Source organism: Leucopleurus acutus (genome assembly GCF_964270905.1).
Source record: "Leucopleurus acutus genome assembly, chromosome: 3".
Lineage (NCBI taxonomy): Eukaryota > Metazoa > Chordata > Mammalia > Artiodactyla > Delphinidae > Leucopleurus > Leucopleurus acutus.
In genome coordinates, this window is record NC_139145.1 from 13,213,973 (window position 1) to 13,241,520 (window position 27,548).

At 48.8% G+C, this 27,548-nt stretch overlaps 1 protein-coding gene across 1 annotated transcript in view; it reads left to right on the forward strand.

The window, feature by feature from the left end:
• The first annotated feature begins 3,750 nt into the window (after nt 1-3,750).
• Nucleotides 3,751-27,548, forward strand: part of EPS15L1 (epidermal growth factor receptor pathway substrate 15 like 1) — a 100,857-nt gene continuing 77,059 nt past the window's right edge. Inside the window, exons 1-3 of the mRNA XM_082836644.1 lie at nt 3,751-3,801; nt 26,793-26,834; nt 27,033-27,122. Coding sequence (XP_082692770.1) covers nt 3,769-3,801; nt 26,793-26,834; nt 27,033-27,122 — 165 coding nt within the window. The 5' untranslated portion in view covers nt 3,751-3,768. The remainder of the gene's footprint in view (nt 3,802-26,792; nt 26,835-27,032; nt 27,123-27,548) is intronic.

Here is a 27,548-nt window from a genome sequence, read left to right on the forward strand (position 1 = left end):
CACAACTGATTGATGTGTCACACGGACACATCATTATCGCCCAGAGTCTGTACTGTGCATTAGGGTTCACTCTTGGTGTTGTGCCTTCTATGGAGGAACGAATTTTTAATCTTATTTTATTGTAACATTTATTATTTTTTCTTCCAGTTTTATTGATATATAACTGACATACAGCACTATATAAGTTTAAGGTGTACAGCATAATGATTTGACTTACATACATCATGAACTGATGACCACAATGAGTTTAGTGAACGTCCATCATCTCATATAGATAAAAAATTAAAGACATAGAAAGAATATGTTTTCCTTTTACTGAGAACTCTTAGGATTTACTCCCAACAATTTTCATTATAACATACAGCAGTCTTAATTATATTTATCATGTTGTACATTATATCCCTAGTACTTATTTATCTTATAACTGGAAGTTTGTACCTTTTGACTGCCTTCATCCAATTCCCCCCGACTCCCACCTCCTGCCTCTGATAACGACAAATCTGATCTCTTTTTCTATGAGTTTGTTTCTTTTTGAAGTATAATTGATCTGCAACACTATGTTAGTTCCTGTTCCACAACATAGTGATTTGATATTTCTATACATTTCAAAATGAGAAAGTCTTTACAGATGTAATCAAGTGATAATGACATCATTAAGGTGGGTCCTAATCTGATATGACTGGTATCCTTATAAGTGGGAAATTTGGACACAGAGACAGACATGTACAGAGGGAAGACCATGTAAAGATCCAGGGTGACATCATCTTCAAGCCAAGAAACACTGGAGGCTACCAGAAGCTTGGAAAGGGGCATGGAACAGATCCTCCCTTACAGAATTGTAATTGATTTAAATTTAAACTTACATTGCCATATGTGGCGAGAGGCCACTGTGTTGGACGGTGCAGCTTTAGACTCTGGTGAGAGAGGCCCCAGGACGGCTGATTACTGCCCAGGGTGGCGGGCACAGTAGTAGAGGGAGTTCCAGGCCACTCTGCTGCTGGCCAGGTGAGACTCTCACCATTGAGCCTCTGGTTCCAGTCAAGACACGATAGTCTCTGTGGTTTTTGTTGCCCCCGTAGACTCTTGACAGCGAGGCTGGAAGCCTGCACAATTTTCCTGGACAACCTTGCCCGTTAGTGCCCCATCACGTTCTGTGAGAAGGACATCAGAAGACGGGCAAAGAGGAGAAGCCATTTTTTCCAGGCTCCTGCCAGCACCTTAGGCAGTGGGGACGATAGTGGTGACTTTAGCAACAATGGCAGAAGCAGGGGTGCCGGTGAGGACCGGTATCTGGGTTCCTGCTTAGGGCCCAGTGGTTGTGGGTTTGGGGTAACACCCTTTCCCTTTTGACTTTTAGTCCTAAAGAGGCTAGCAGCTTCCTACTGTTACTAATCTTAGGTAACCTTGCATTTCTCCTCTGTTTTTCCAATGCTTTTGCACTCAGTCTCCTGTTACAAATTGTCCTCTGTTTGAAATATCTAGGATGACTTCTCTTTTCCTTATGGAACATGGACCAATAAAGCACCCAAGGCAGCTAAAAGCCTCCATCACCCCCACCAGGACCACCACTTCATCTTTCCAGCTGTTCCACTTGCTTCCATCCATCCCCTCTCCATCCACTTTGCCTACCTTATCCTGAGCTGCTGTTCTAGAGCAGCTGTTCATGTTCAAAACCCTCTGGTGAGGGGCTTCCTGGTGGACCCATGGTTAAGACTCTGCTCTCCCAATGCAGGGGCCCTGGGTTCAATCCCTGGTTGGGGGACTAAGATCCTGCATGCCGCACGGTGTGGCAAAAAAAAAAAAATCTTAAAAAAAACACACCCTCTGGTGGCCTCTCATTTCTCTTTGCACAGGGAACTGAGGAGCAAAGGAGCACCATGAGGCTGAAAACTTGGAGCTCAGAGAGCAAGGTGGTCTCAAGATGAGGCTGGATCACATGCGGTCTTATTTTATTGCTCTTCACACAGGGCTCTCCAATCAGACCATATGTAATCCAGCCTCATTTCAAGACCCTCTGTCTTGCTGTCTGAGTTCCAGAGCCTCAGTCTCAAAGTGCCTCTTCGCTACTCAGCTTCTTCTGCTTGTGATGGTTCTGAGGCCCCACCGTCGCTGCAGTCAGGCTCAACCTTCAAGTGTCACACCATTGGACTACTCTGTAGCACTTATCACTGGTTATCTATTTCCTCATGTGATTTTAAAAAATCAATTAATTAATTATTTTTTTGGCTGCGTTGGGTTTTCGTTGCTGTGCGTAGGCTTTATCTAGTTGCAGCGAGCGGGGGCTACTCTTCGTTGCGGTGCACCAGCTTCTCAATGCAGTGGCTTCTCTTGTTGCGGAGCATGGGCTCTAGGCACATGGGCTTCAGTAGTTGTGGCACGCAGGCTCAGTAGTTGTGGCACACGGCTTAGTTGCTCCACGGCATGTGGGATCTTTCCCGGACCAGGGCTTGAACCCATGTCCCCTGCATTGGCAGGAGGATCCTTAACCACTGTGCCACCAGGGAAGTTCCTCCTCATGGGATTTTTTCATGTCTGTTTCCTTCCTCTAGACCTGTGGTTCTCACAATGGGGGGCCTGGGGACCAGCAGCCTCAGCACCTCCTGGGGATTTGTTAGAAATGCAAAAATCTCAGGCCCCACCCAGATCTGTAAACCAGAATCTGGAAACCTAGTCTACTTAACAAGTCTGGGTAGCTCCAGGGTGAGACCTGTTTGTGTAGAGTGTGTGTCTGCCTGGCCCACAAATGGAGCACCTGTACTCAATGAGCATTTGATGGTGAATGGTTGTTGAATGAATCACAAAGCACACTGTGCTCATTTGAAGGGCACGAGGTATGTCAAGTCACTGAAGACACTGGAGCAAGCAACTGTGAGACTCCAGAGGGGAGGAGGTGGACAGGAAGCTGTGCCCTCACTACCCCAAGATCGCACAGCCTTCCAGCTTGTCTGCCTGAGAAGTGCCACTATCACAGGACACCACGTAAGGGGAAGCTGACCCGTGCTGAAGAAACCTTGTGCCACTGTGGCCAGCTACTCAGCAGGACCTTCCTTCCTCATCCTCTTAGTGGAAACCGGCCACAGATGAGTGGGTGTCTATAGTAAAAAGAAGGCAAAACATGTCTAAACAAATAAATGTGCCTCCATAATGGTCCTCCAGCAAACACCAGGTGCCTGCTCTGTGCAGGGCTCAGCGTGAGGCATAGAGATGGAACGATAGCAAACACATATTACCATTCCCTCTTTTCAGAAGAGGGGATTGGGGGCGCAGAGAGGCTACTTAAATGACTTGCCAAGATCACACAGCAAGAAAGTGGCCACACACACACACACAGAGCTATCCTAGGAACAGGGCGCCTTGCTGGGCAGGGTGAGGGTCCCGACCCTCTGCCAGGTGGGCGACGGCCTCTGCATAGTGCTTTTGCCAGGCGCACGGCAATGGGAACAGCATCCCTAGAAGAGGGCCCATCATCGGCTAGGACCCGGAGGGGTAAGGAACCTTGGCAGACGAGCCGAGGAATTGGGAAGGAGATGGTGAAGGAGCGCGTGAGGCACTCTGCAAAGGTCCCGGGCCCCGCCCCCTCCAGCTGGGGCTAGGCGCGCGCGGCCCCGCCCTCAACCCCCTCCCCTTCTGGCTCCGCTGAGCTTGCGCGGCCCTGCTTCGGCCCCGCCCTCTCCCGGGCCGGGCTGCGCGCGCACCGCCCCTCGCACCAGTGCGCACGCGCGGCCCCGCCCTGTTCCCCCGGCGCTCTGAGCCCGAGTCCGCGGGAAGATGGCGGCCCCGCTCATCCCCCTCTCCCAGCAGGTACGGGCTGGCTAGGAGGGCGGGCGGCGGGGGCTGCGCCGCCGCCCGTGCGGGGCACGAGGCGGACGCTGCGGGGAGGCCTAAGAGCGAGGAGGCCCAGCTGGGCGGCGGCGGCTCGCGCTGAGGGGCCCCGGCGGAGGGCGGGCGTGTGGTCCTGAAGGTGACAGGCCGGTCCGGCCTTCGTCCTCCCGCACCAGAGCGACCCTCTGCGGGCGGCGACCCCGCAGGCGGGGCCGCAGCGCGTGTCTGTTCCACCCGGGGCCCGGCGTTCTCCGCAGCTTCCAGGCCGGGTGATGCACGGTAGCATTGGGCTGCCTTCCGGGGAGGTGGGCCAGGGGAGCAAGCATTTCTGCGGGTGCGGCAGCCTCGCGGGTCTTTGTCTCCTGCCGGGTCCCAACGCCGGGGCGGCAGTGTCCCCGCCGCGGCGGAGGGCAGAGCCCCGCCGGAGCCAGGACCTGCCAGCAGTGCGATCCCGGACTCTTCTCTTCTTCCACTGGGAGCTGCTTCCGCCACCCCTACGCCGTGAAGGGGGTCGCAAGTCTCCGGGCGCCTTGCGGTGCCCTCAGATCAGCCAGATGCTCTTACTAAGGGGCAGTATCAGTGGCGCGACACAGACGTGCAAAAAAGAGCCATGCGCAGGCAACCCTGCCTTCTGGGAGCGACGTTCATTCATTTATCCATCCGTCAAATGTGCGTCGGGCCAGGTGCTGGGAGCGCAGCAGTCACCCAGACCAACAAGGTTGCTGTTGTCCTGGAGGCGACACTCTCGTGGGAACTAGAAACTACCTGTGTCCTGCTAGTAACAGCTGCTTTTATTTGCTGAATATCTGTGTTGTACCAAGCACCGTGTTATACGCACTTTGCCAGAATTATCTAGCACAGCATTGGGATTGAGAGTGAGGACACAGGGTCACATCATCTTGTGTTCAGATCTTGACTCCAAGGCTTACTTCTCTGACTGTCCTTGTACGAAGCTCTTAGCCTCGCTATGCCCCAACCACCTCATTTGGAAAATGGGAATATAAAAAAAGTATTGGGGTTAGGTGAAGATTAAGCATGTAAAGCACTTAGAACAGTGCTTGGCACATCGGACTCACTCATTGATTCTGTAATTATAATCATTATTTAATTCTCTGGCAGATTTGGACATTTGGAAATAGACATTACAGCTGTGAGAATGCCAAACCCTAGGAGAGCTGTTAGGCAGGTTGACATGACTGGTCAGCTGATCCAAGGAGAGAGACAGTGCGTACTTGCTAAATATTGCCAGAACTAGCCAATTTGTAACACTGTCACTAAATTAAAAGCATTAAAGACCAGTGGTTATGAATTAACAGATATGAAAGTGCTCTGTAAACTATTAAGTGCCCTACAGATGTTGGGTATTATTATTGATAGCCAGTTGCTACCTTTTAGGGTATGGTGGTGTGTGTGTGTGTGTGTGTGTGTGTGTGTGTGTGTGTGTGTGTGTGAAACAGGCTTAGGCTCATTTAATGAGGAAGCGCCCCTGGTTTTTAAAACTTCCTGTCCACTTTCGGCACCTGCCTTAATTTGAACGTTTTTTTAAAAATTAATTAATTAATTAATTTTTTTGGGCTGCGTTTGGTCTTCATTGCTGCGCGTGGGCTTTCTCCAGTTGTCGCGAGTGGGGGCTACTCTTTGTTGCGGTGCACGGCCTTCTCATTGTGGTGGCTTCTCGTTGTGGAGCACGGGCTCTAGGCACGTGGGCTTCAGTAGCTGTGACACACGAGCTCTCGAGCTCAGGCTCAGTAGTTGTGGCGCACGGGCTAAGTTGCTCTGCGGCATGTGGGATATTCCCGGACCAGGGCTCGAACCCGTGTCTCCTGCATTGGCAGGCGGATTCTTAACCCCTGCGCCACCAGAGAAGCCCTTAATTTGAACTTTGATGACAATAGCTAAGGTTAATTGAGTGCTTTAGAGTTTATTAAGTGCTTATCCACACACAACGAAGAGAGGGGATTCTTACTTCTTACGTTACTGATGAAGGATTAGCTTTAGAGGAAGGCAGTGGTTTGCTGCTGTGAAGTAAGGTGTGAAAACCTGAATCAGGTCATGTGATTCATCTGCTTAGCACCTTTTAGAATAAAATCCCAATCCCTCCCCAGGAATCCCTGCTGGTCAGGTGCCTGCCAGCCTCCCCTGCTTCTTTCTCACCCTGGCACCCACACTGCAGCCATACTTGCGGCTTTTCTATTCTGCTCGTAGTTTAAGCTCTGTCTGTCCTTATGATGTCCCATGGGCTGTTCCTCCTTCCCGAAGCGCTCATCCCTATTTCTTACCTTCATGGTGCCAGTGCCTGGCTCCTTTCAGGTGGCAGCTCAAATGTCATTCTCCCCAGAGGCCTTTGCTGGTTACCTGTTGTAAGTCCCCCTCCCCTAGCACTGTGCCTCCGCCACACCACCCGTCAGCACCAGTCATGGTCAACAGATGTCTGTGGGTCTCTTTGCTGTCTGTGTCCCCATTAGACCAGACATAGATGTCTTGCTCAGTGCTCCTGACTCTGTGCTCAGCACCCAGGGGGTGTCAGGTAAACCCATGAAGCAGGGACCAGCGAGTTGCATCACCCAGCACCCTTCCCAGGTGGCTTTTCTTCCCTCCATGTGGCCTGGGGTCTGGGCCCTTGGGGGTGGGAGCATATTCGGAAGAGGAGCTCGACAGCCTGAATCCCCTGGTCTCTGACAAGTTCAGGTCATTGACTGGTGTGCTTTTTCCTTTTCCTTTGTTGAATGATGGCATGGCCAGTCTTCCTTCCTTGGGTAATTATGTCAACATTTACACCTGTTAAGTGAAGCACTGTGCCACATGTTCCTGTCGACCCAGGTGTGAGCCACAGACCTATCAGGCGCTTCCAGTCTAGCTGAGGCTAACACGAGTTCAGTTCAGTCTAACACGAGTTCACAGTTATTACAGGGGAGGCATGCATATAATTCCAGGATAATTTCTGGTTGGGGTCACTAGGGGAGCCCCCTGGAGCAGGAGGCCGTGGTCTGGTTGGATTGAGGTGTAGGGCACACTTGGAATGTGGATGGCCAGCTGAGGGTGAGTGAAGCGGGTAGCCAGTGGGATTGTGGAGGGTGGGGTGTTTTTCCTCTGCCTCCAGCCCTGTCTGCATTTTTCCCATCAGCATCTTTCCTGGTCTGCTCCCTACTCTGCCATATCTGTGATGTCCCCTCCCCATGTAGTCTCCTCTGACCCTGAATATAAATCTTGTCAATTTGAAGAATAGGTAGTTCTCCCTCTAGAAGTGATTTTTTCCTCCATCAATGTCTCATTGATTTATGTTTCTCCCAGCGCCCCCCTTCACCTCTCCTCTTTAATTGCGGCCCACCCTGGAAATGCACCTGTGTCCCTTACCCCCTTTGTACCCCCTTGTGCTCTTGTAGGCAAGGTCACCAGTAACCTACAAGAGCAAACGGTGGTCCTTAACCCCAGTGGCCTGTCCTTGGGACTGGTCCTCCTTGAGCCCTGCAACACTTGTCCGTCACTGTAGCCTGCCCTCAGCCTTTACTGTCTCTCTTCTCCCAAATTTCAGCCTCTCCTGTTTGCATCCTTTCTTTCTGTTTGTTCCTGCCTCTGGTGCAGAGCACTCTTAACACTGCCTCCCAACCCTCCCCACCCCGCAATGGCTAGAACCTCATGCTGTGACCTCCTGCTGCATCCTGCCTGCCTCAGAGGCCTCGTTGGTGGTGTCTTCCTTCAGCCCCATCTGAACGGAAGTTCTCCCTCCTGTACCTTCTGTGGGTCCCTTGCGTGGCCACCAGACCCAGGGAACAGTGGTAATGGGAGGAGAGCGTCAGGCTCAGTGACAATGAGAGTCTGCCCGGTGCCCAAGGAGTTCCTTCTTCCTTCCTCCCCACTTAGTCATATGCTTCTTTTTAATGGGCACCACTGTTTTAAGAGTGTTTTATTCCCATTTTTCAAACGGGAAACTGAGACCCAGAGAAATTAAGTAACTTGCTGAAGTCCCATAGCTGGTGGGTGCACAGCTGGGGTTGACCCACATCTGTCTGCCTGCAGAGCCCTGCTCTTTCCGTTCTTCTAGGCAGCCTGCTGGCCCACAGCAGCACCAGGCAAATGTGTCTGGAATGAAGACTCAGTGCTTGGGACACTTGTTTGTCCTTTTGTCCCTTGTTTTTTCCTCCAAAATAATTGCTAGTTTCTGTGTCTTACTAGAATGTTAATGCAGTATAAATTGGGGTGGTGGTGGTAGTCAGGTTTTATTTATTTATTTTTATTTTTTAATTAATTCTTATTGGCGTATAGTTGCTTTACAATGTCGTGAGAGCCAGGTTTTAGAGTAAATTTGGCTCACCCTGTAAGATCCAGAGTTCCCTGGCTGTCTCTGTCTTACTGACCTGCCTCAACCTGGTTTTTGTTGACTACGTGGCTCCCGGTAAAGCACGAACATGTAAGTTTTGCCTCTTCTGCCCCAACTTTGAGCTTTAAAACAGCTTTCCCCTGCCTGGTTCTTAATCCTGATCAGTTGATCGGGGAAGCAAGTGACTGTCTTTGATCAGATGTATTGGATAGAGTGTCCACTCTGTGATGCCTCAGGCTGTGCCGACAGCCCCGGCCACCGGTGGTGAGAGGCACCTCGTCAGCCCCACTCCAGGGCTGCTGTCCACTTTGACCTGAACTGAGCAGCCAGCACTCACTCGGAAAGCTACTCGATATTCTTCCTCGGGACGGTGCTCTTGGAGCCGCATTATCATTTGAGGCCCCTTCAGGGTGCCTGTTTTTCAATGTTAGGGTTCCCAGATATTCTTTCAGTGACCTCAGTTATGCAGTACTTTCTGCACCTCAGTTTCCCCATCTGCAAATTGGGAATAATACTCTATACCTGTTTTATCTGTCTCACAACAGTGGAGTGTCAGAATCCCTCAGGGTGATAGACGTGTGCGCAAAGTGCCTTCATTTGTGTAGCACACTGTTTGTTCAGGCATTTACTGGGCATCTTCTCTTGGCTGGTACTTTCTGGGCAGCAGGATGTACCAGCAAACCTGAAGACCATCCTGCCCCAGGGAGCTGAGGTTCTAAGGAGCGGGTGCAGACGTACAGAAATGAACAAACACGTACACAGTATAGTGATGCCATCTGCGCTGTGAGAAGTGTAAAGCCGAGGAGGGCACAGTCAGATGCGGAGGTCTGGGAAGGCCTGGAGTCCACACAGGCTCCAAGGACTGAGTAGGAAAGGCATTTGGATGGCTCAGATTATCCTCCCAGTCACCCTGGTCAGTCATCCTCGCTTTATATAAAGGGGTAAACTGAGGCCCAGAGACCTTATGTCACTTGCCAAAGGTGGCACCCAGCAAGCTCACGCTGACACGGCTCTTCTGACCCCCGTCCTGGGCTCTGCGTTGCACTGCAGTTTCCTGTCTTGGAATTTTTTTTTTTTTAAGCTGCCAAACGTTATGGTAGTGTGAGGTCTCATTTGTTTTTAAACAGTGGTCCTGCTACTTCATCATTAGGTTCTATGGAGTCTGGTGGAGAGAAGATCACTTGTTTACATTTTTATTTTATTGTTTTTGAATGGGGAGGGGGAGATGGAAAGACCTGCTCGTCGTCTTTATGAGGGATCAGCAGGCTTCCCTGCTGCAGTGGGTACTCAGTGCTTCCAGAGGCTGATGGAGGAAAGGGTGGGCCATGCCCAGCCCCCAGGGAGAGTGCACTCTGCTCAGGCTGGGGAGGCTCAGGTCCGAGCTGGAGGAGGGCTGGGTGACTTGCTTGCACTTGGGTGTGTTGGAGACGCTTGCCTGGAGGAGAAGGGGCATTTGGACTGGGCCGTGGAGATCCTGGGAAGGGAGGGAGGCATGGCATTTCTGACAGAGGCAGAGCAGAATGAGCGAAAGCCAAGAAACTGGAACTCCAGCTCAAAGGGCCGAATGTGAGGCCGGGGATGGGACTTTGGGGTACATGTCCCTCTTTTAACTAGGGTGACTTAGGGTTGAAGGGAAGAAGGTGGCATGGTAAAATGGGACACAGGAGTCTGTGCCTGGCCTACAAATTGGCCTGAGACAAAAGGGCCTGACAGGGTGTCTGCTTGTCTAGAGAGTAGCTGACGCAGACGTGGGGGAGGAAAGGAGATTTGCCGGCTCTGTGGCCCAAAGGCTGCTCCTGCGTGGAGTGCTTTGCCCGCCACAGCAGTCTTACTGCTACAGGCTGATGGAGGGGGAAGTAGAGGTTACAGATGACCGCAAACAGCCGTCTCCTCAGATTGCCGCCCGGTTCTGCCTGCTGAGTGGGATTGTTGTAGTTCTTGATAGCAGAATCGATTTACTGACTGTGTTCTGGACTGCCTGATAGAGAGTTGGTTCTCCTCCTTTTGTACATACTGGCTGAAAGCAGGGAAAGGTGGTGCCTAGCCGTCACTGTCTATGGACTGGATCAGGCCTCTGCCCCACCCAGCACACGGCACCCCTGTATCCTGCACCTCCCAGACCTGTTGCTCTGCCCTGCAGCCCCTAGGCCCTTCTTTCAGTTGCTTGCATATTCTCTCTTGCCTCAGGGCCTTTGCACATGGTATTCATGGCCTCTCTGGATTGTTCTTTCCCCCACTTCATCTCCGGTTAATCCCTACTCCTCTTCATATCTCAGCTGCCACATCACTTCCGTGATAGCCTGGCCCAGCTTTTCTGTTACTGCTTTTGGGGATACTCTGTACTTTTCCACATACCCGTTTGTAATTTTCTATTGGTGGGAGTATTTGGTTGATGGTCTTTCTCCTGCACTGCCTAGACCATGTCAACAAAGGCAGGGGCTGTGCAGGTTTTAATTTGACCTCATACCCTAGGTGCTAGGAGTCATCTGTTGAACTAAAGGCTGACGGGTAGGGCAGGTCCACTTTATGAGAGGCAGTTAGGAGCTCTGGCAGTTCTTGAGCAGTGAAGTGACACGTTTAGATTGTCTGACTGCTTGTACAGGGAATGCCCAGAGCTGGGTACTAGCTCAGAGACATTTGCTGTGCTACAGTCCTGAAGTGGTACAGAGCAACCTGGCCTGAGGTTTCTGGAAGAGCAGAACGGCTGATGATCAAAGGAATATGTGGATTGGCTACCAGTACGGGGATCCTCTGAGTGGGGCAGGAAGCAGGAGGAAGAAGCAGGTGTGGTGTGGGCAGCCAGCAGGACAAGACAAGCCTTTGTGGGAGCCAGGTGGGTGGCACCAGGTGGTGGCTGTGTCAGTTGAGACCAGACCTTCATCACCTTTGCAACAGGCCCTCCAAGCTGGGCCAGACCCCACATTAAGGCACAGCCCATCTCCTGGGGACCCCCCCCCCACAATGTTACATTTACTGAGCACCTACTTTGTGCTGGCTCAGACCCAAGATAAATAAAACTGAACACCTGCCCTTCAGATGGCTGAACTGGAGCCGGGCTCCCAGGCACGGATAATCCGGACACCCTGTGGCGGACATCCTCGTGGAGGTCCAGTGGCAGCCCGCAGAAGTGGAATGAATTGCCTCCACTGGGCTGGACATAGGAGAGGAGGAAGAGGAGACCTGCATCTCCCTTTTTCTTTTCCCTCCTCTGTTCCAGTAGGACCGGAGGAAGCAGAGGTGTGCAGCCTTTCAGTCTGGCTGCTTGCCCCTCCACCCCCATCTTTACAGTTTGCCCCTCCTATCTGCTCTGCCCAGTCAAAGCCCCCGTTCCCAGACTCTGGTCACCCGGGGTGTCCCAGAGTGGTGTTGCGGAGAGATTTGGGGCACAGGTCTTGCATGCAAGTAAGGGAGTGTGGTTGGATACCCACTTTGTGCCCATTCACCACTGACTCCCTGTCAGGGAGGTGTCATTGTCATCATTCTTGTGCTTATTTCTGAACAAGGAAACTGAAAAGGGAGAGAGGTAAAATGCCTGGTGTCAGACCCCCTGGGGAGGTGGGGTGTCTCGGTTGGCCCACAGATCTAAAACTCCCGTGGATGCCACGTTGTGGGCTCCTGGGAGGGCAGGAGCAGCTCTATCCCTGCTGTGTCCCAGCATCTGAAGCAGGCAGGTGATCGTCACCTGTTGATTGATTGCTGCGTGCTCTGAATAGCAGCCAGGAGCGCAGTCTCTCTCTAGCTGCTCTTGTTGGTAGTCGATTGGTGGGAACATTTTGTATTTTATGTCTTGGGTGAAGAAACAGGCATGTACGTACTCTACTGGTGACGAAAGTCAGGGCACCCCCCTCACCCCTGGGCCAGCATCCTGATGGCCAGGCCCCCACCCCTCCCCAGGGTTCCCGATGCCTCTTCACTTCTGCTGTGAGAGGGTGTGAGAAGGGGTTCTCTGATTTACTCGTGACAGTAACAAGCATCCCTGTTGATCCATAGAAGATGGGCTTTTCTTAACCCACATAGGATGGGCTTTTCAACTTTACATTTCCAGTGGAGAAACAAAACTATCTTCTTTCAGGCTGTTTTTAAAGAGGAAAGATTAAACAAGAAAAAAACTTGACAGTGAGGCCCTCTTTAGGAGACTGCTTAACAAGGACTCTGAAGTTTTGGGGATGGATTAGCCCTCTAAATTCCCCCGCACCCGAGAAACGGCACTATTGGAGGTCCCAGAACCCTACAGACTTCGGTATGTGTGATCACAGATGTTTCTCCTTTGGGTGTCTTCTTTGATAAAGATTAGGGCGGCTTCTGTGCCCTCAGTGCACCCCTACATCCATTTTGAACATTTTGAACACTACCTCTATGGAGAAGAGGGTTCCCAAAGGGATGAGCTGATACCCATGATGCCTAGTGGGTCGGGCAATCCTGTGGGTCACTGTGGTGCTCACACATCAGGCCATGGAATCAGCATTTTATTTCAGGCCAAGTTTTTAGTTATTGGCATTTGACTTTTTGATTTTTTTGTTGCCTTTTTGCCACTGGAAAATATTCTTTAATTCACAACCCTGTAAGTGGGTTTTTATAGGTATGTACTTAGCCTACTATGTGTGAAATTGTATGTTTAAAAAAAACAACCACTGAGACTAAGAGAACTGGTAAAGACTGTTCTGTCCTGGTGTTGGGAGCAGCTCAGCCAACTAGTTGAGTGAGAAAACGAGTACGATACGTACTATAGAGTGTTCAACATTTGGTGAAATATTTTATTGGTAAAAAGATCATTTGTTACGGCCAGCTGTAAGGATGACAATTCTTTGTAGATAAAACCTGTTCTTCTGTCTCAGTAACAATAATAACAACCACCATAAAAATAGTTGTAACAACTGCTTCCCTTTGTAGCGTGTGCTTTACCTACATATTCTTTTTTTTTTTGAGTGTATGATTTTTTTTTATACTGGAGTATAATTGCTTCACAGTGGAGTATAATTGCTTCACAATGTTGTATTAGTTTCTGCCAGTACAACAAAGTGAATAAGCCATATGCACACACGTATCCCCATATCCCCTCCTTCTTGAGCCTCCCTCCCACCCTCCCTTTCCCACCCCTCTAGGTGGTCACAAAGCACCGAGCTGATTTCCCCGTGCTATGCAGCAGCTTCCCACCGGCCATCCATTTTACATTTGGTAGTGTATGTATGTCAGTGCTACTCTCTCACTGCGTCCTAGCCTCCCCTTCCTCCCTGTGTCCTCAAGTCCGTTCTCAACGTCTGCATCTTTATTCCTGCCCTGCCACTAGGTTCATCGGTACCATTTTTCTAGATTCCATATATATGTGTTAGCATACAGTATTTGTTTTTCTCTTTCTGACTTACTTCACTCTGTATGACAGACTCTATGTCCATCTACCTCACTACAAATAACTCAAATTTCGTTTCTTTTTATGACTGAGTAATATTCTATTGTATATATGTGCCACATCTTCTTTATTCATTCATCTGTCAATGGGCATTTAGTTACCTACATATTCTCATTTGATACTTTTATAGGAATGGTCAGGGCAGTCACTGTATTATCTCCATTTTACAGATGGGGAAACTGAGGCCCTGAAAGGCTTTGTAGCTTTTCACTCTGCCTCTGAGGGGTGGAGCTTTTTTTTTTTTAATAAATAAATTTATTTATTTATTTATAATTTTTGGCTGCGTTGGGTCTTTATTGCTGCGTGTGGGCTTTCTCTAGTTGCAGCGAGCGGGGGGCTACTCTTCATTGCAGTGTGTGGGCTTCTCATTGTGGTGGCTTCTTTTGTTGCGGAGCACAGGCTGTAGGCATGTGGGCTTCAGTAGTTGTGGCTTGTGGGCTCTAGAGCACAGGCTCAGTAGCTGTGGCTAGTGGGCTCTAGAGCACAGGCTCAGTAGTTGTGGTGCACAGGCTTAGTTGCTCCACGGCATGTGAGATCTTCCTGGACCAGGACTGGGACTCGTGTCCCCTGCATTGGCAGGCGGATTCTTAACCACTGTGCCACCAGGGAAGTCCGAGGGGTGGAGCTTTGCCTGCCTGAGAACTGATCATTCTCCACCCATCTTACCCACTCCCTCCCGAGGTTTCATCTAAATCTCACCTGTGCCATGAACAAACTTTTCCTGAAGGTATGGGCCCAGCGCTGTGGGTGGGGTTGAATAAATGTGAAACCTCCACCCCCCAAGTAGTGAAATGTAGGGAGGGGGCCCAGTCATAACAGTAGCCTTAACATAAATTAGGAGTGTGGGAGAGAGGGACTCATTTCAGCTCGGAATTTGGGCGACGTCTTACAGCAGGGGGTTTGGTGCTGGGGCTGGAAGGTAACTGGCTTTCATCAGGCAGATCCCCCCTCCCCCCAGGATAGTTTGTGCCCAGACAAGGGTGAAAGGTGCACAGTGTGTTCAGTAGAGCATCTGCCAGACCAGGAAGGAAGGCGGGGCTTGACGGCTGTTTGTATGTCTGTGAGCAAGTGAGTGTGTGTGTGTGTGTGTGTGTGTGTGTGTGTGTGTGTGTAGGGGTGAGTTTGGGGGAAGTTAACCTGGCAGGGCCAGGAGGTGGCTTTGGGGTGCATCGAAAGCATGGCTGGGTGGAGCTTCACACTCCCTCAGCAACCACAGAGCATCTTTTCGTTTTGGCGTGACCTCGTGCCAAATGGGATGGAGGGGGAAGCTGGTGAAGGTGAGGTTCCACCTGAGAGGCTGGGACCTGGTCACAGGTGTGTGCAGAGCGAGGAGGGGGTTGAAAGGCCATTCTCGCTGCTCTGTCTACCTAATCCCTCCCTGCCTGCCCGGCAGGACAAAGCTCCATTCCTGTGCTGCCCTTGCCAGTGCCTTTGTGTGTTTGTTCCCTGACCAGACCGTGATGTGATGCTCTGCTCTGCGGTGGTGGGAACGGCCTTTCTGCTCACAGTGGAATCCGGGAGCTTGGCTTGGTGCCTGCTGCCTAGAGGGCTCCTAGGCTCTGAGGAAGAGCAGTGGGCAGTGGGCGGCTGATTGTGCCACCTACAGAGGGGAGCAGGGAGGAGGGACAGAGAGCTGCTGACTCGATCTGCCCTGGGGATCCCTGGGTCCTCGTGTAATGTTGGGCCAGGGCTCAGAAGATGGCAGGGATGTTGGAACCCTGGGGTGGCCGATGTAGAAAAGGAATTTTGGGAAGGTTCGGGGCACACTTGGGGAAAGTTGGGAGCGCCATGAGAAACGGGTGCTTTCAAGGAGGGCTGTAGGTGCCCTGCTGTGTAGGGGGCACTTACTGCTAAGATGTCGCCCCTGTGAGTCTCCCCAGGGCCTCTTCAGGGCCTGGTCCATCGAATGGAGGAAGGAAAGAGAGAATGGAAATGATGGGGCAGGGGGTGTTCTCTGTGATGCCTGGAAGAGTGGTGTCCAGGGAGGCCTGCAGGGAGGCCAGGGTTACGTTGATCTTTTTATTTATTTATTTTTTAATTAAAAAAAATTTTTTTGGTGCGGGGGCACTCCACGAGGCATGCAAGATCTTAGTTCCCCTACCAGGGATCGAACCCATGCCCCATGCAGTGGAAGCACAGAGTCTTAACCACTGGACCATCAGGGAAGTCCCCAGGGCCACGTTGATCTTAAGCGGCAGTGTTTGACTGGACTCTGCTCCCTGCCCCACCCACGCTGCCTGGGCAAGGTCCCTTTCCAGTGCCATCCACCTGCTCCTCTGCATGGCCGTACTCAACCCTGTACCGCTCTCTCTGTGCCCATCCTCTGGTCCCCACAGGACCCCACTCCCTTGGTGTTTTCTTGCCAACGGCACCTCCTTTCTCCGTTGTGGGCCTGTCTTCCCCCAGTGCATCCGTGTGGGGGTGCTCCTCAGCCTGTTGGTTGTCTCGTGTCCCCTCGGGCAGGCTCAGCAGTGTAGCCGCCGTCTCCCTGCCCTCACAGGTGGGTGTCTGTGGGCTACAGAGTCGCCCTCCAACCTGTCTTTTCCTCATAGCACTTACAGCCCGCTGCATGTGTTGTCATGTCTAATGACATTCTCCTCCAGACCAGGAGTTCCGAGAGGCTGGGGTGGGGGCGTGGTCCCCTTATTCACTGTTGCACCCCATGGAGGCCAGTGCCTGGGACCAGGCAGGCACTCCATAGATACTGCTGGAATGGAAAAGAGATTTCCACCTCGACGTCCCATAGGGACATCCCAGAGAAAAACGTTCAAGGGGGAACAGCCCCCTCTTATCTGCGTGTTTCCGCATCGTGGATGGCTGTGTTCTTTGGGCCTCATTCTCCTGGAGGACGATGGCAGTCTCTCCCTAGCTTCCTCCCCTCCCTCCTGTCACCCGATCCGCGTAGCTGAGTGCATACTCAGTTCACCTTCTCACGAGCGCGTCTGCTCAGGTCGCCTTCAGAAGGACAGGATGATGTTCTGACCTCTCAGCAAGGGGTGTGCAGACCTGTCATGTCATTGTGTCTGCCATTCCTGCCTGGTCCTGCATCCTGTGGAGGGCAGTGTGTTGGAGCAGGAAGGCTGCCTCCAGTGACTTTTGTTCCTTCCTCACTTCTGTTTCCGGTAGATGGGATTGAGAGTGCTGGACTCCTGGAGCATGGAAGCTTTCACACCTTGATTCTGTGTTCTTCCAGATGGCGTCTCACCCTAAACTACCCCTGCCTGGCTTGTTCACATCGATGCCTCATTGTGTGTCTAGACTTTCAGTTGTGGTTCTCTTGCTCCTTGGTTCTCCTTTTAGGAGAACTCCCCCGTGTCACGTCCCCACTGCAGGCCCTGAGTTCTGCGTGGGTCGGAGGGAGGCCCTGCATTCTGTGCCAAATGGCAGGCACACATCTTCAGCTGGCCTTCATCATGGCGGTCATTTGGGTCCCTGGGGAGAATCGTGTATCATCCTTCAGATCCCTCTTCTCCTTTCGCGTCTCCTTTTCCTTTTTCTGTCCTATTTACAAAAAGCAGTGTGTGCTAACGTGGATCACTGGAGAACTCAGAAAGCCGGGAGAGGCAACCAGTTCACAGGTAGGAATCACTGTACACATGTGGTGTCCATCCTGCCAGGTTTAGATCCAAGTGGATGTGATCACTGTGTGCTTACCAGCCAGGTCATAACTGCGTGCTGATTTGGGCCCTCCCTTTTCACTTGAGCAAACATCGTAAACGTTCTGCCTGTGCCATTTTTACCGCTTTGTGGTATTCTGTCCCAAGGAGACAGCAGTTCATTATTGGCTTAACTAGTTCTTGACTATTTCCAGTCCTTCACTGTCACCTGCAGTCCCGCCCTGAAGAAGGGCAAACTGATCCAAACCTCTTGCCCTTCTGCCTTCCTGCATATCTGATCATTACAGAATCCCAGGAGGAGACCCTAGAGTATCGGGAAGGCCTAAAGAAATCCTGGTTTTTATTATTTGACAAAAGCAAATTCTGGTTTTGTCAAATAATAAAAAGAAAGAAATTATTTGTTAAAGAAATTAACAAATAAAGGAATTCTGGTTTTTATCATTTGACAAAAGCATGATCCTGCCAGTGATAAAGCTACTTTTCATTTATCACACTTAAACCTGAAGCAGCTTGTACCATTAAAATCCTTGCCAGAGCAGAAACACATCAAATGTTCATCTTTAATTATGTAAAATTTTAAGCGCACTAAAAGTAGAGGGAAGAGTTTAATAACTCCTATGTACTCACCACCCGTTCACAACAGATGCCAACGTTTTGCAAATGTCTTTACCCAAGTGTTTTTCATCTTAGAAATCATATTTCAATATGCACTTCTAGTAGCTGAGACTGTTTTCTTTTACATTACCACAGTGCCATACCACAACTTAATTAATAATAATCTGATACCCAGTCCATATTCAAATTTCTGTGATTATCTAAAAATATCACCTTGTGTTTGGTTGTGAGATCTCCTGAGTCTTTTTTTTTTTAATTTTTAAAATTTTGAGGTAATTGTAGATTCACATGCAATTGTTAAAAAACAATGATGCAGAGAGATCCTGTGTATTCTTTATCTGGTTTTCTCCAGTGGTAATATTTTGCAAATCTGTAGGACACCATCCTAACCAAAACATTGACATTGCTACAGTCAGATGCAGAACAGTTCCATCCCCACAGGGATCTCTCTAGTTACCCTTTTACAGCCACACCCACTTCCCTCCCATCTCATTCCTTTCTGATCCTTGGCAACCACTAATCTGTTCATTTGTATAATTTCAGCATTTTAATAATGTACAGTGGAATCATACAGTATGTAACCTTTGGAGATTGGCCTTTTTCACTCAGTATAGTCCTCTGGAGATTCTCCTGGGTTGTTGTGTATATCCGTAGTTGATTCCTTTTCATAGCCAAGTAGTATTCCATGGTGCTGTGGGACCACAGTTCATTGAAGCAGTTACCCATTGAAGGAGATCTGGCGTGCTTCAGTTTTGGGCGATTATGAATAAAGCTGCACTAAACATTTGAGTACAGGATGTTCTGTGAACTTAAGTCTTCATTTCTCTGGATGAATGCCCAGGACAGTTGCTGGGTCCTGTGATAGTTGCATGTTTAGTTTAGTTTTTTTTTTTTTTTAATCTGCCAAGCTGTTTTCCAGAGTAGTTGTACCTTTTTACATTCCCACAAGCTCCATATGAGTGATCTAGTTTCTCTGCATGCTTACCAGTGTCACCAATTCTTTTTTTTTTAAATAAATTTATTTATTTATTTATTCTTATTTTTGGCTGCGTTGGGTCTTCATTGCTGTGCACAGGCTTTCTCCAGTTGCCACGAGCGGGAGCTACTCTTCATTGTGGTGCATGGGCTTCTCATTGCGGTGGCTTCTCTTGCTGTGGAGCACGGGCTCTAGGCATGCAGGCTTCAGTAGTTGTGGCACGTGGGCTCAGTAGTTGTGGCTCGCGGGCTCTAGAGCGCAGGCTCAGTAGTTGTGGTGCACGGGCTTAGTTGCTCCATGGCATGTGGGATCTTCCTGGACCAGGGCTCGAACCTGTGTCCCCTGCCTTGGCAGGTGGATTCTTTTTTGTTTTTGGCTGCTTTGGGCGTTGGGTCTTTGTTGCTGCACGCGGGCTTTCTCTAGTTGCAGTGAGCAGGGGCTATTCTTTGTTGCAGTGCGTGGGCTTCTCGTTGCAATGGCTTCTCTTGTTGTGGAGCATGGGCTCTAGGTGCACGGGCTTCAGTAGTTGTGGCACGTGGGCTCAGTAGTTGTGGGTCACGGGCTCTAGAGTGCAGCCTCAGTAGTTGTGGTGCATGGGCTTAGTTGCTCCGCGGCATGTGGAATCTTCCTGGACCAGGGCTTGAACCCATGTCTCCTGCATTGGCAAGCGGACTCTTAACCACTGTGCCACCAGGGAAGTCCCGGTGTCACTATTTCTTGTTTTAGCCCTTCCAATAGGTGTGTGGTGGCCTCTCACTGTGGTTTTTCAAGACAATTTTTTTTTAATTGAAATATAGTTGATTTATAATATGTTAGTTTCAGGTGTACAGCAAAATGATTCAGTTATATGTGTAACTTTTCAGGTTCTTTTCCATTATCAGTTATTACAGTATATTGAATATAGTTCCCTGTCACAGTGGTTTTTAATTTACATTTCCTAGCTAACGATATGCTGGCCATCTTTTCATGTGGTTATTTGCCATCTGTATGTCCTCTTTGGTGAATTGTTCATGTTTTATGCTCATATTCTCATTGGATTGTTTCCTTTTTTGTTGTTAAGTTTTGAGAGTTCTTTATGTATTGCAGATACTAGTCCTTTGTTGGATATGTGATTGGCAAATAACAGTTGACATTTGAACAACACAGGTTTGAACTGTGCAGGTCCACTTATATGTGAATTTTTTCTTTTCCTTTTTCTTTATTTAAAAAAAATTTATTTTTTTATTTTTCAGTAAATGTGTACTACAGTACTACTTGATCTGAGGTTGGTTGACTCCATAGACGTGGAACTGCAGGTACAGAGGAACTGTATATGGAGGGCTGACTATAAGTTACACTCGGATTTTTGACTGTGTGGAGGGTGGGCACCCCTAACCCCCACATTGTTCAAGGGTCAGCTGTATTTCCTTCTAATCTGTAGCTTGTCTCTGCATCCTCTTATCAGGGTCTTTCATAGATCAAACATTTTAAATTTTGATGAGGTCCAGTTTATCAATTTTTTTTCCTTATGAATCAGGTTTTTGGTGGCAAGTCTGAACTCTTTGCCCAGCCCCTGATCCTGAATATTTTCTCCTCTGTTTTTTTAATATTAATTAATTAATTAATTTTTGCTGTGTTGGGTCTTCGTTTCTGTGCGAGGGCTTTCTCTAGTTGTGGCAAGCAGGGGCCGCTCTTTTTTTTTTTTTTTTTTTGTGGTACATGGGCCTCTCACTGTTGTGGCTTCTCCTGTTGTGGAGCACGGGCTCCAGACGCTCAGGCTCAGCAGCCATGGCTCACGGGCCCAGCCGCTCCGTGGCACGTGGGATCTTCCTGGACCGGGGCACAAACCCGCGTTCCCTGCATCGGCAGGCGGACTCAACCACTGCGCCACCAGGGAAGCCCTGGGGCCACTCTTCATCGCGGTTCTTGGGCCTCTCACTATCGCGGCCTCTCTTGTTGCGGAGCACAGGCTCTAGACGCGCGGGCTCAGTAGTTGTGGCTCACGGGCCCAGTTGCTCCGTGGCATGTGGGATCCTCCCAGACCAGGGCTCGAACCCGTGTCCCCTGCATTAGCAGGCAGATTCTCAACCACTGCGCCACCAGGGAAGCCCCTTTCTCCTGTTTTTTCCTAAAAGTTTTATAGTTTTACATTTATGTCCATGATCCACTTGGAATTAATTTTGTAAAAAATGTGAGACTTAGGTCTCCAGGCTCATTCTCTTCCAATGGATGGCTGGTTGCTCCAGCACCATTTGTGGAACAGGCCTCTTTCCTCCTGAGTGGCTTTTGCACCTTTGTCAGAAGTCAACTGGGAGCATCTGTGTGGGTTTGTTCCTGAGCTCACGGTTCTGTTCCATGGTTCTATGTGTCTTTCCTCCATCAGTACCACACTGTCGTAATTACTGTAGTTTTATAGCAAGCCTTGGAATTGAGTAGACTGATTCCTCCCACTTTATTCTTTTTCAACATTGTTTTAACTCCTTTGCCTTTCTGTATAAATTTTAGAGTCATCTTATCTGTATCAACAAAGAATCATGTTAAGCCTGCGTATCAGGCTTAACATGTGATAAGCCTGCTTATCACATGTTGTTGCTTTGGCCTCCAGAAGGCCATTCCACTCAGTTTATTTTCCCACTGGCAGGGCCCAAGATGTGTTTCCACCTTTGCCAACCCTGCATGGCACCTCTCTTTGACTTTGCCAACCTGATAGCAAACAACTGGCATTTCATTCTATTTTGCTGTACCTAAATTGAACATCTCCCCTAACTTTGCTGCATCTCTTCTTTCAGAATCACCTTTTTCTTATCCTTTGCTCATTTTTAAATTGGGATGTCTTTTTCTTCAGGATTTATGAAAGCTCTTTCTCATGTCTCAGTTCTCTCGGCAGTGTTCACCTTAGCTCTGGCTTAGAAACTTCTCATCTGGCAGTTGGAGTGAGCTGTCAGTTTCAGGGAGGTTCAGGATGCCCCAGTGTTTGCTGATGCTCTTTGAGTGCTACTGAGTTATGTCCCGGTTTCCTTACCTGCAGAATGTGGTCCGGCCTGCCTGGAGGGCCGTGCGCACCGCCAAGGTAATGGTTGTGCAAATAGTGAGGGGAACTATCTCTAAGTGGAAGGCGAAGTGCAAGGATTATCAAGTGAGCACTTCTCTAGCCTTGTTTTTGAGTCAGCATCTTGCTTTCCAAGGAGGAACTCAGACAGGGATGTCTTTTGGTGTAAAGTGCCTAACTTCCTGCAAAACTTGGCAACAGCTTTGAAAAACACAGCCGTTATGGGGTCTCAGTTTTCCTGAGGAAATGGCAGGCTGCGCTGGTTTTCAAGTCAGTTCATATGCTTAAGTCAAGTCTTGCACTTTGACCATGTCTGTTGAATAAAATGTACCATGACATAATCACGTGTTTTGCCTTTTTTTAGGTGAGCATGCACGGGAGGCTGTGCAGTGGCCCTGTGTCTGGCTCTGTCATGCCTGGGCTGTTTTTGCAGGGTGCAGAGTAGGTTAGTGCCACATGGCCTGGGTCTCCTCTGGCTCCGTCACTCCTTGGCTGTGTGACCCTGAGCAAGGTAACCTCAGTCTCCTCACCCATAAATTGGGACGAACAGTAGTACCTGCCCATAGCATTGTTTGGGACAATTAAATGAGGTACAGGATAGAAAATAGTGAGGCTCAGTAAATGTGATCCACTATTTATCAGAACAAGGAATTATACTTTTCTAAAAGTTTTAAAATGAAAATTAATTTGCTTTACAAATGTCATTTTGAAACAATCAAGACCAGCGATCATTGCTTTGTTTTGCATAAGAGCTCCCGCCCATGGATGAAAGCAGGAATCAGAGACCTGGATGGACTCAATCCTGAGAGGGTTAGGTGTGGCCAGAACCCCAGTCCTCAGGGTTTCCCCTCCAAAGTAGTACTGCTGTGTTCCTCATCTCAAGCTGGTTTTCTCCAGCATTAAAATTGCGCACACTTGCATGAACTGTGGAGTTTAAAGGCCTCCCAGCAGGAGGAGGTGAACTTGTTTCCTGATGTGCTGCCCTCCCAGTCTCCCCATTTGTAGGTTGCCTCTGGGGTGGAGGTTAGAGCGAAGAGGCCACAGGAACTTTTCTTAGTATTTTAGGAGATCAACTGAAAGATCAAATTGAAAGTTATATTGAACTTCAATGAATAATTCAGAGTCAAAGATGGCGTCTTAGCACAGTGGGCTGGTGGAGGAGAACACCCTCCTGGGCCGGCTCCGTCCGTTCTTGAAGCCATCTCAGAGCTGTCTGCAGCCTCTTACACTGAAGGCCTTGTCCCCTGGCCTGTCCTCTGGGCTCGCTTTGGGGTTAGGCAGAGGTGGGCAGCTCTGGTGCCCACTCTCAGCTCTCAGGGGGCTCTGTCCCAGCAGAGCGGCTGCCTGCACCAACAAGCTGTTTGTGTCCAAGGTCTCTGCCCGTCACTTGGGGACTCGAGGCCTTAGCAGCATTCATCCTCAGCTCTGTTGCAACGGTGTATTGGGCAGCTTGCAGGTGTGACTCCGCTGTCGCCAGGAGGAAGTAGTGTGGTAAGAGGAAGTGCCATTAGATCTGTTGCTGTTCTCCCTTTACTCCCCCTTCTGCTTATATAGTACCTGAGGTATGTGTAATTAAATCAGAACCTTTCACTGCTGTCATTGTCCCAGGTTACCCAAATTGATTCCTGTACTTAGAGAGGAATGGGTGAGGCATATTCTGTGGTTTTCCGTTAGTTGTAGGCCATTTGGGATCAACACTTGGCCACAGACTGTCTGTAGGATGAGCCCTTAGCATCGATGGTCCAAGCTTTGGGCCTGGGGCTTCAGAGCCTTTTCTGGACTATTTGGGGTCTTGTTCCTCCTAATTATGGATCTAGTTCAGAAGCGTTTGGGAAGTTTGAGACAGTTATTAACCATCTAGGCTCCAAATATCGTAACTTTTTTTCATTGGAATCGTAGTAGCTTGGAAACCTGTCTCTTGCTTACCATGAGATCTTAAAAAAATCCCACTGGAAATGCATTTCAGACCCGTGCCTCTCTGATTGCTGGCAGGAAGGGGACCTTTGTCAAGGTGGGGGTCCCTAGGGTCTCTGCATTCCATTTCCATGAGCCGGGGCACAGGATGTGCTATCTAGACCCAGCACGGTTACTTTTACTGATAGATGACAAACAGCCTGCCTGACTTTGCTTCCTCTGTCAGCCTTACTTCTCCAGGGAGATGTGTTTTGAAAGCATGCAGAGCTTTTTAAATTTTAATTAGTTAATTATTTTAAATTGAGGTTATGGTTGACATATAACATTATATTAGTTTCAGGTGTACGATGTAATGATTTGCTATTTATACACGTTGTGAAATGATCACAGTACTTAACATGCATCACCATATAGTTATAAAATCTCTTTTCTTGTGATGAGAACTTTTAAGATCTACTCTTAGCAACTTTCAGTATACAGTACAGTATTATTGACTATATTAACCATGCTGTACATTATATCTCATGACTTATTTTATAACTGGAAGTTTGCACCTTTTGACCACCTTTACCCATTTCACCTACCCCCTATTCCCATCTCTGGCAACCACCCATCTGTTCTCTGTATCTGTGAGTTTGGTTTCTTGTTTTTGTTTTTTAGATTCCACATATAAGTGAGATCATCCAGTATTTGTCTTTCCCTGTTTAACTTATTTCACTTAGCATAATGTCTTCAGGGTTCATTCACATTGTCACAAATGACAAGATTTCCTTCTTTTTAATGACTGAATAATGTTCCTCTGTGTGCATGAGTGTGTGTGTGTGTACACAGCACATTTTCTTTATCTGTTCATCCATTGATGAGTAAATATTTAGGTTGCTTTCATGCTTGGCTGTTGTAAATAATGCTGCAGTGAACATGGAGTTGTTGTTTGTTTGTTTGTTTTTCTTAGTGTTTTCGTTTCCTTTGGATAAATACCCAAAAGTGAAATTGCTGGATCATATGGTAGTTCTGTTTTTAACTTTTTGAAGAACCTCCATACTGTTTTCATAGCAGCTGTACCCATTTGCATTTCCACCAACAGTGTGCAAGGGTTCCCTTTTCTCCACGCCCTCTCCAACACTTTGTTATTTCTTATCTTTTTGATGCTAGCCATTCTAACAGGTGTGAGGTGAGATAGTGTAGTTTTGATTTGCATTTCCCTGATGATTAGTGATGTTGAGCATCTTTTCACATACCTGTTGGCCATCTGTATGTCTTCTTTGGAAAAATGTCTATTCAGATGCTCTGCCTATTTTTTAATTGGGTTGTTTGTTTTTTTACTGTTGAGTTGTATGAGTTCATGTGAGGTTTTAAACCCTGGAGATCAAACAGGGTGTGATGGTGGACATTGCCATCTAAGTCATAAGAAGCTAAAGGCGACAGCCTCCCCCAGGACGGTATACACAAGGGTCCAGGGCAGGAGGAACCCTCCCTCCAGGGAGCTGCTGTAGCTGTACATTTAGCTCTTTTTTTTTTTTGGCTGCGCCATGCGGCTTGCAGGATCTTAGTACGGCAGTGAAAGCGCAGAGTCCTAACTGGACCACCAGGGAATTCCCCGCTTAGCTCTCATTTCTTCTTATTGGTGTTGTTGCCTTTTGTTTCTCAAGCCATTGGCCTTTAACCTCCTTTCTTGCTTTTTCACATTGTTCCGCCTATCTTTTTAGCTTTTTCTGCCTTTTCAGGATTTCCCTCTTTCTTTTCCCGTTTTTCTTTTTTTTTTGACTTTCCTCTGCTGCCTTTCAGATCTTTTTGCTCTTTTCCTTCTGTTTTCCTTCTCTCTTGCTGGTGTTCTTGTACTTTCGCTTCTTTCTGCATTTGCAGGTGTTGGCATCCTCCAGAGGAGCTGACTGTAATCTGGGCATTATTTTTAACCTGAAATGACTTTTTACAGCACAGCGGAATGCAAGTGTTGGGCTGGTTCAAATCAGTGATTGTAACTGAAGGGAACCCGCCTCCCCCCAGTTTTATTCATTATGAAAAGTTGCACAACAGCATTCAAAGACTTTTAAAATAAACACTGTCATCCTGCCTCTCATCTGGTACTCATTTTCCCTGGCATTCTTCTCTTTACCTGTTTACACACCAGTTCTTCCATAAGATTAAGCATAATGGTGTCTTCTTCACTTTTCTTGCTCGCTAAATCAACGGCAAGTTAGCCATGTCCTGCTTTTTTCCCTTCATGAGGTAAAAGACCAACACGTGTAAGCCTTTACAGCTAACATCTTAGTGGCTGCTGAATTCCTACCCCTGCTGGCATACTCCTGCAGATCCCCTCCTCCCCACTGGCGGGTGGCTTGCTGAGGTTGGGAAGAGAGACCGTGACACGGTGGGATGTGTGAGGGTTTGGCCGCCAACCAGGCTGAATCCAGGCGTGGCCTCAATTTGCTGCTTGATCCTAGACTGGGTGGTTACCTTCTCCGAACAGCGACATCTTGGGGAATCTGGAATGTCTGGAACATGGAGTGTCTTCGGTGCCAAGCTGAGGATTTTGAACTTCCTGCCTGTCATTGTGGGAGAAGTCACTGGCCAGCTCGCTCCTGGCGGCCGGGGCTGGTCAGTGGTTTTCGCGCAGCCCTTGGGTGGGCCGCTGGTGGAGGACGAGATGGGTGGGGATGAGACCTGGAGCAGGGAAACCAGTCTGAAGCTTCTGTGACTGGTGATTCATGATGATGTGCAGAAACTCCTGTTCTGGTTCCGGAGCCAGAGAACGATCTCAAAGGATAAGGGTGTCTTTTCCCTCTGAGCTCCTGGACACACCGAAATCCCATCGGTCAGTGAATAGAAAACGGCTCTGGTCTGCTGCTCCTTCCTGAACGACTGTGTTGTTTGTGTTGGAATCGGGATTATTTAAGAGCATTAACATTTCCTTTTTCTAAATCGAGTAAGTGTGTTATCTCTGAAAATAAACTACAGTCCACGTATAGAGGACGTTTAAAGTGCATAAATTTTGATTTTCATTATTGTGTATTTTGGTGATAACAGAATTGAGGGACACTTTTTTTTAGAAGGGTTTTGTGTCCACCTTTGACCAATATCTGTGGTTTTGTTTACAGATTCCCACTGGAAATCCATTATATGAATCTTATTACAAGCAGGTAAGTTTTCACTAGTGTCTTTTTGGATTGAAATTAGAGTGAGTGACTCAGAAACCACAGCTGTGAATTGCAGCCCAGTAAGGCCTTTCGTCCCTTTCTGTTTCCAAATTATCAGCTAGCAGCCAGTGTCATGGGTAATGCTTTTACCTGCTGCTCTGTTGCTGAAGCCTTGTCTCAAGTGTTGCTCCCCAATTCCAGGTAGACCCAGCATACACAGGGCGAGTTGGGGCGAGTGAAGCTGCACTTTTTCTAAAGAAGTCTGGGCTCTCAGACATTATCCTTGGGAAGGTATGTGATGAATGATAGCGATTTCTGTGGCCGCCCTCAGGGCTCCCCTGGCAGGTGAAGGCCGGCCTGTGCAGACCCCTCTTCATGTGGTCTGTACTTCCCTTGGAAGTGAGCTGGCCATTGTGAGCGTCTCGGGTCTGTAATTGGTAGATCCAAGTGCTCTGATGGCTACTGCCACCCTTTGCTTGCATAGCAGACAAGAGGCCTGAGTGCTCTTGGGATCTTGATAGCTATGGATTTATGTTGGCCTTGGAACCAGGTGTACCTGGGTGTTCTCTGGGCTCTGCCACTGACCGCTGTGTGCCCCTGGGGGGAGGGAGGGGTGAAAGCTATTCACCTGTTCTGAGTCTGTGGCTGCTGTGGCGTATACATAAGGCCCACATGTAGCGATGGTGGCTCCTGTTTTGTGATTAAACAGTCAATGAT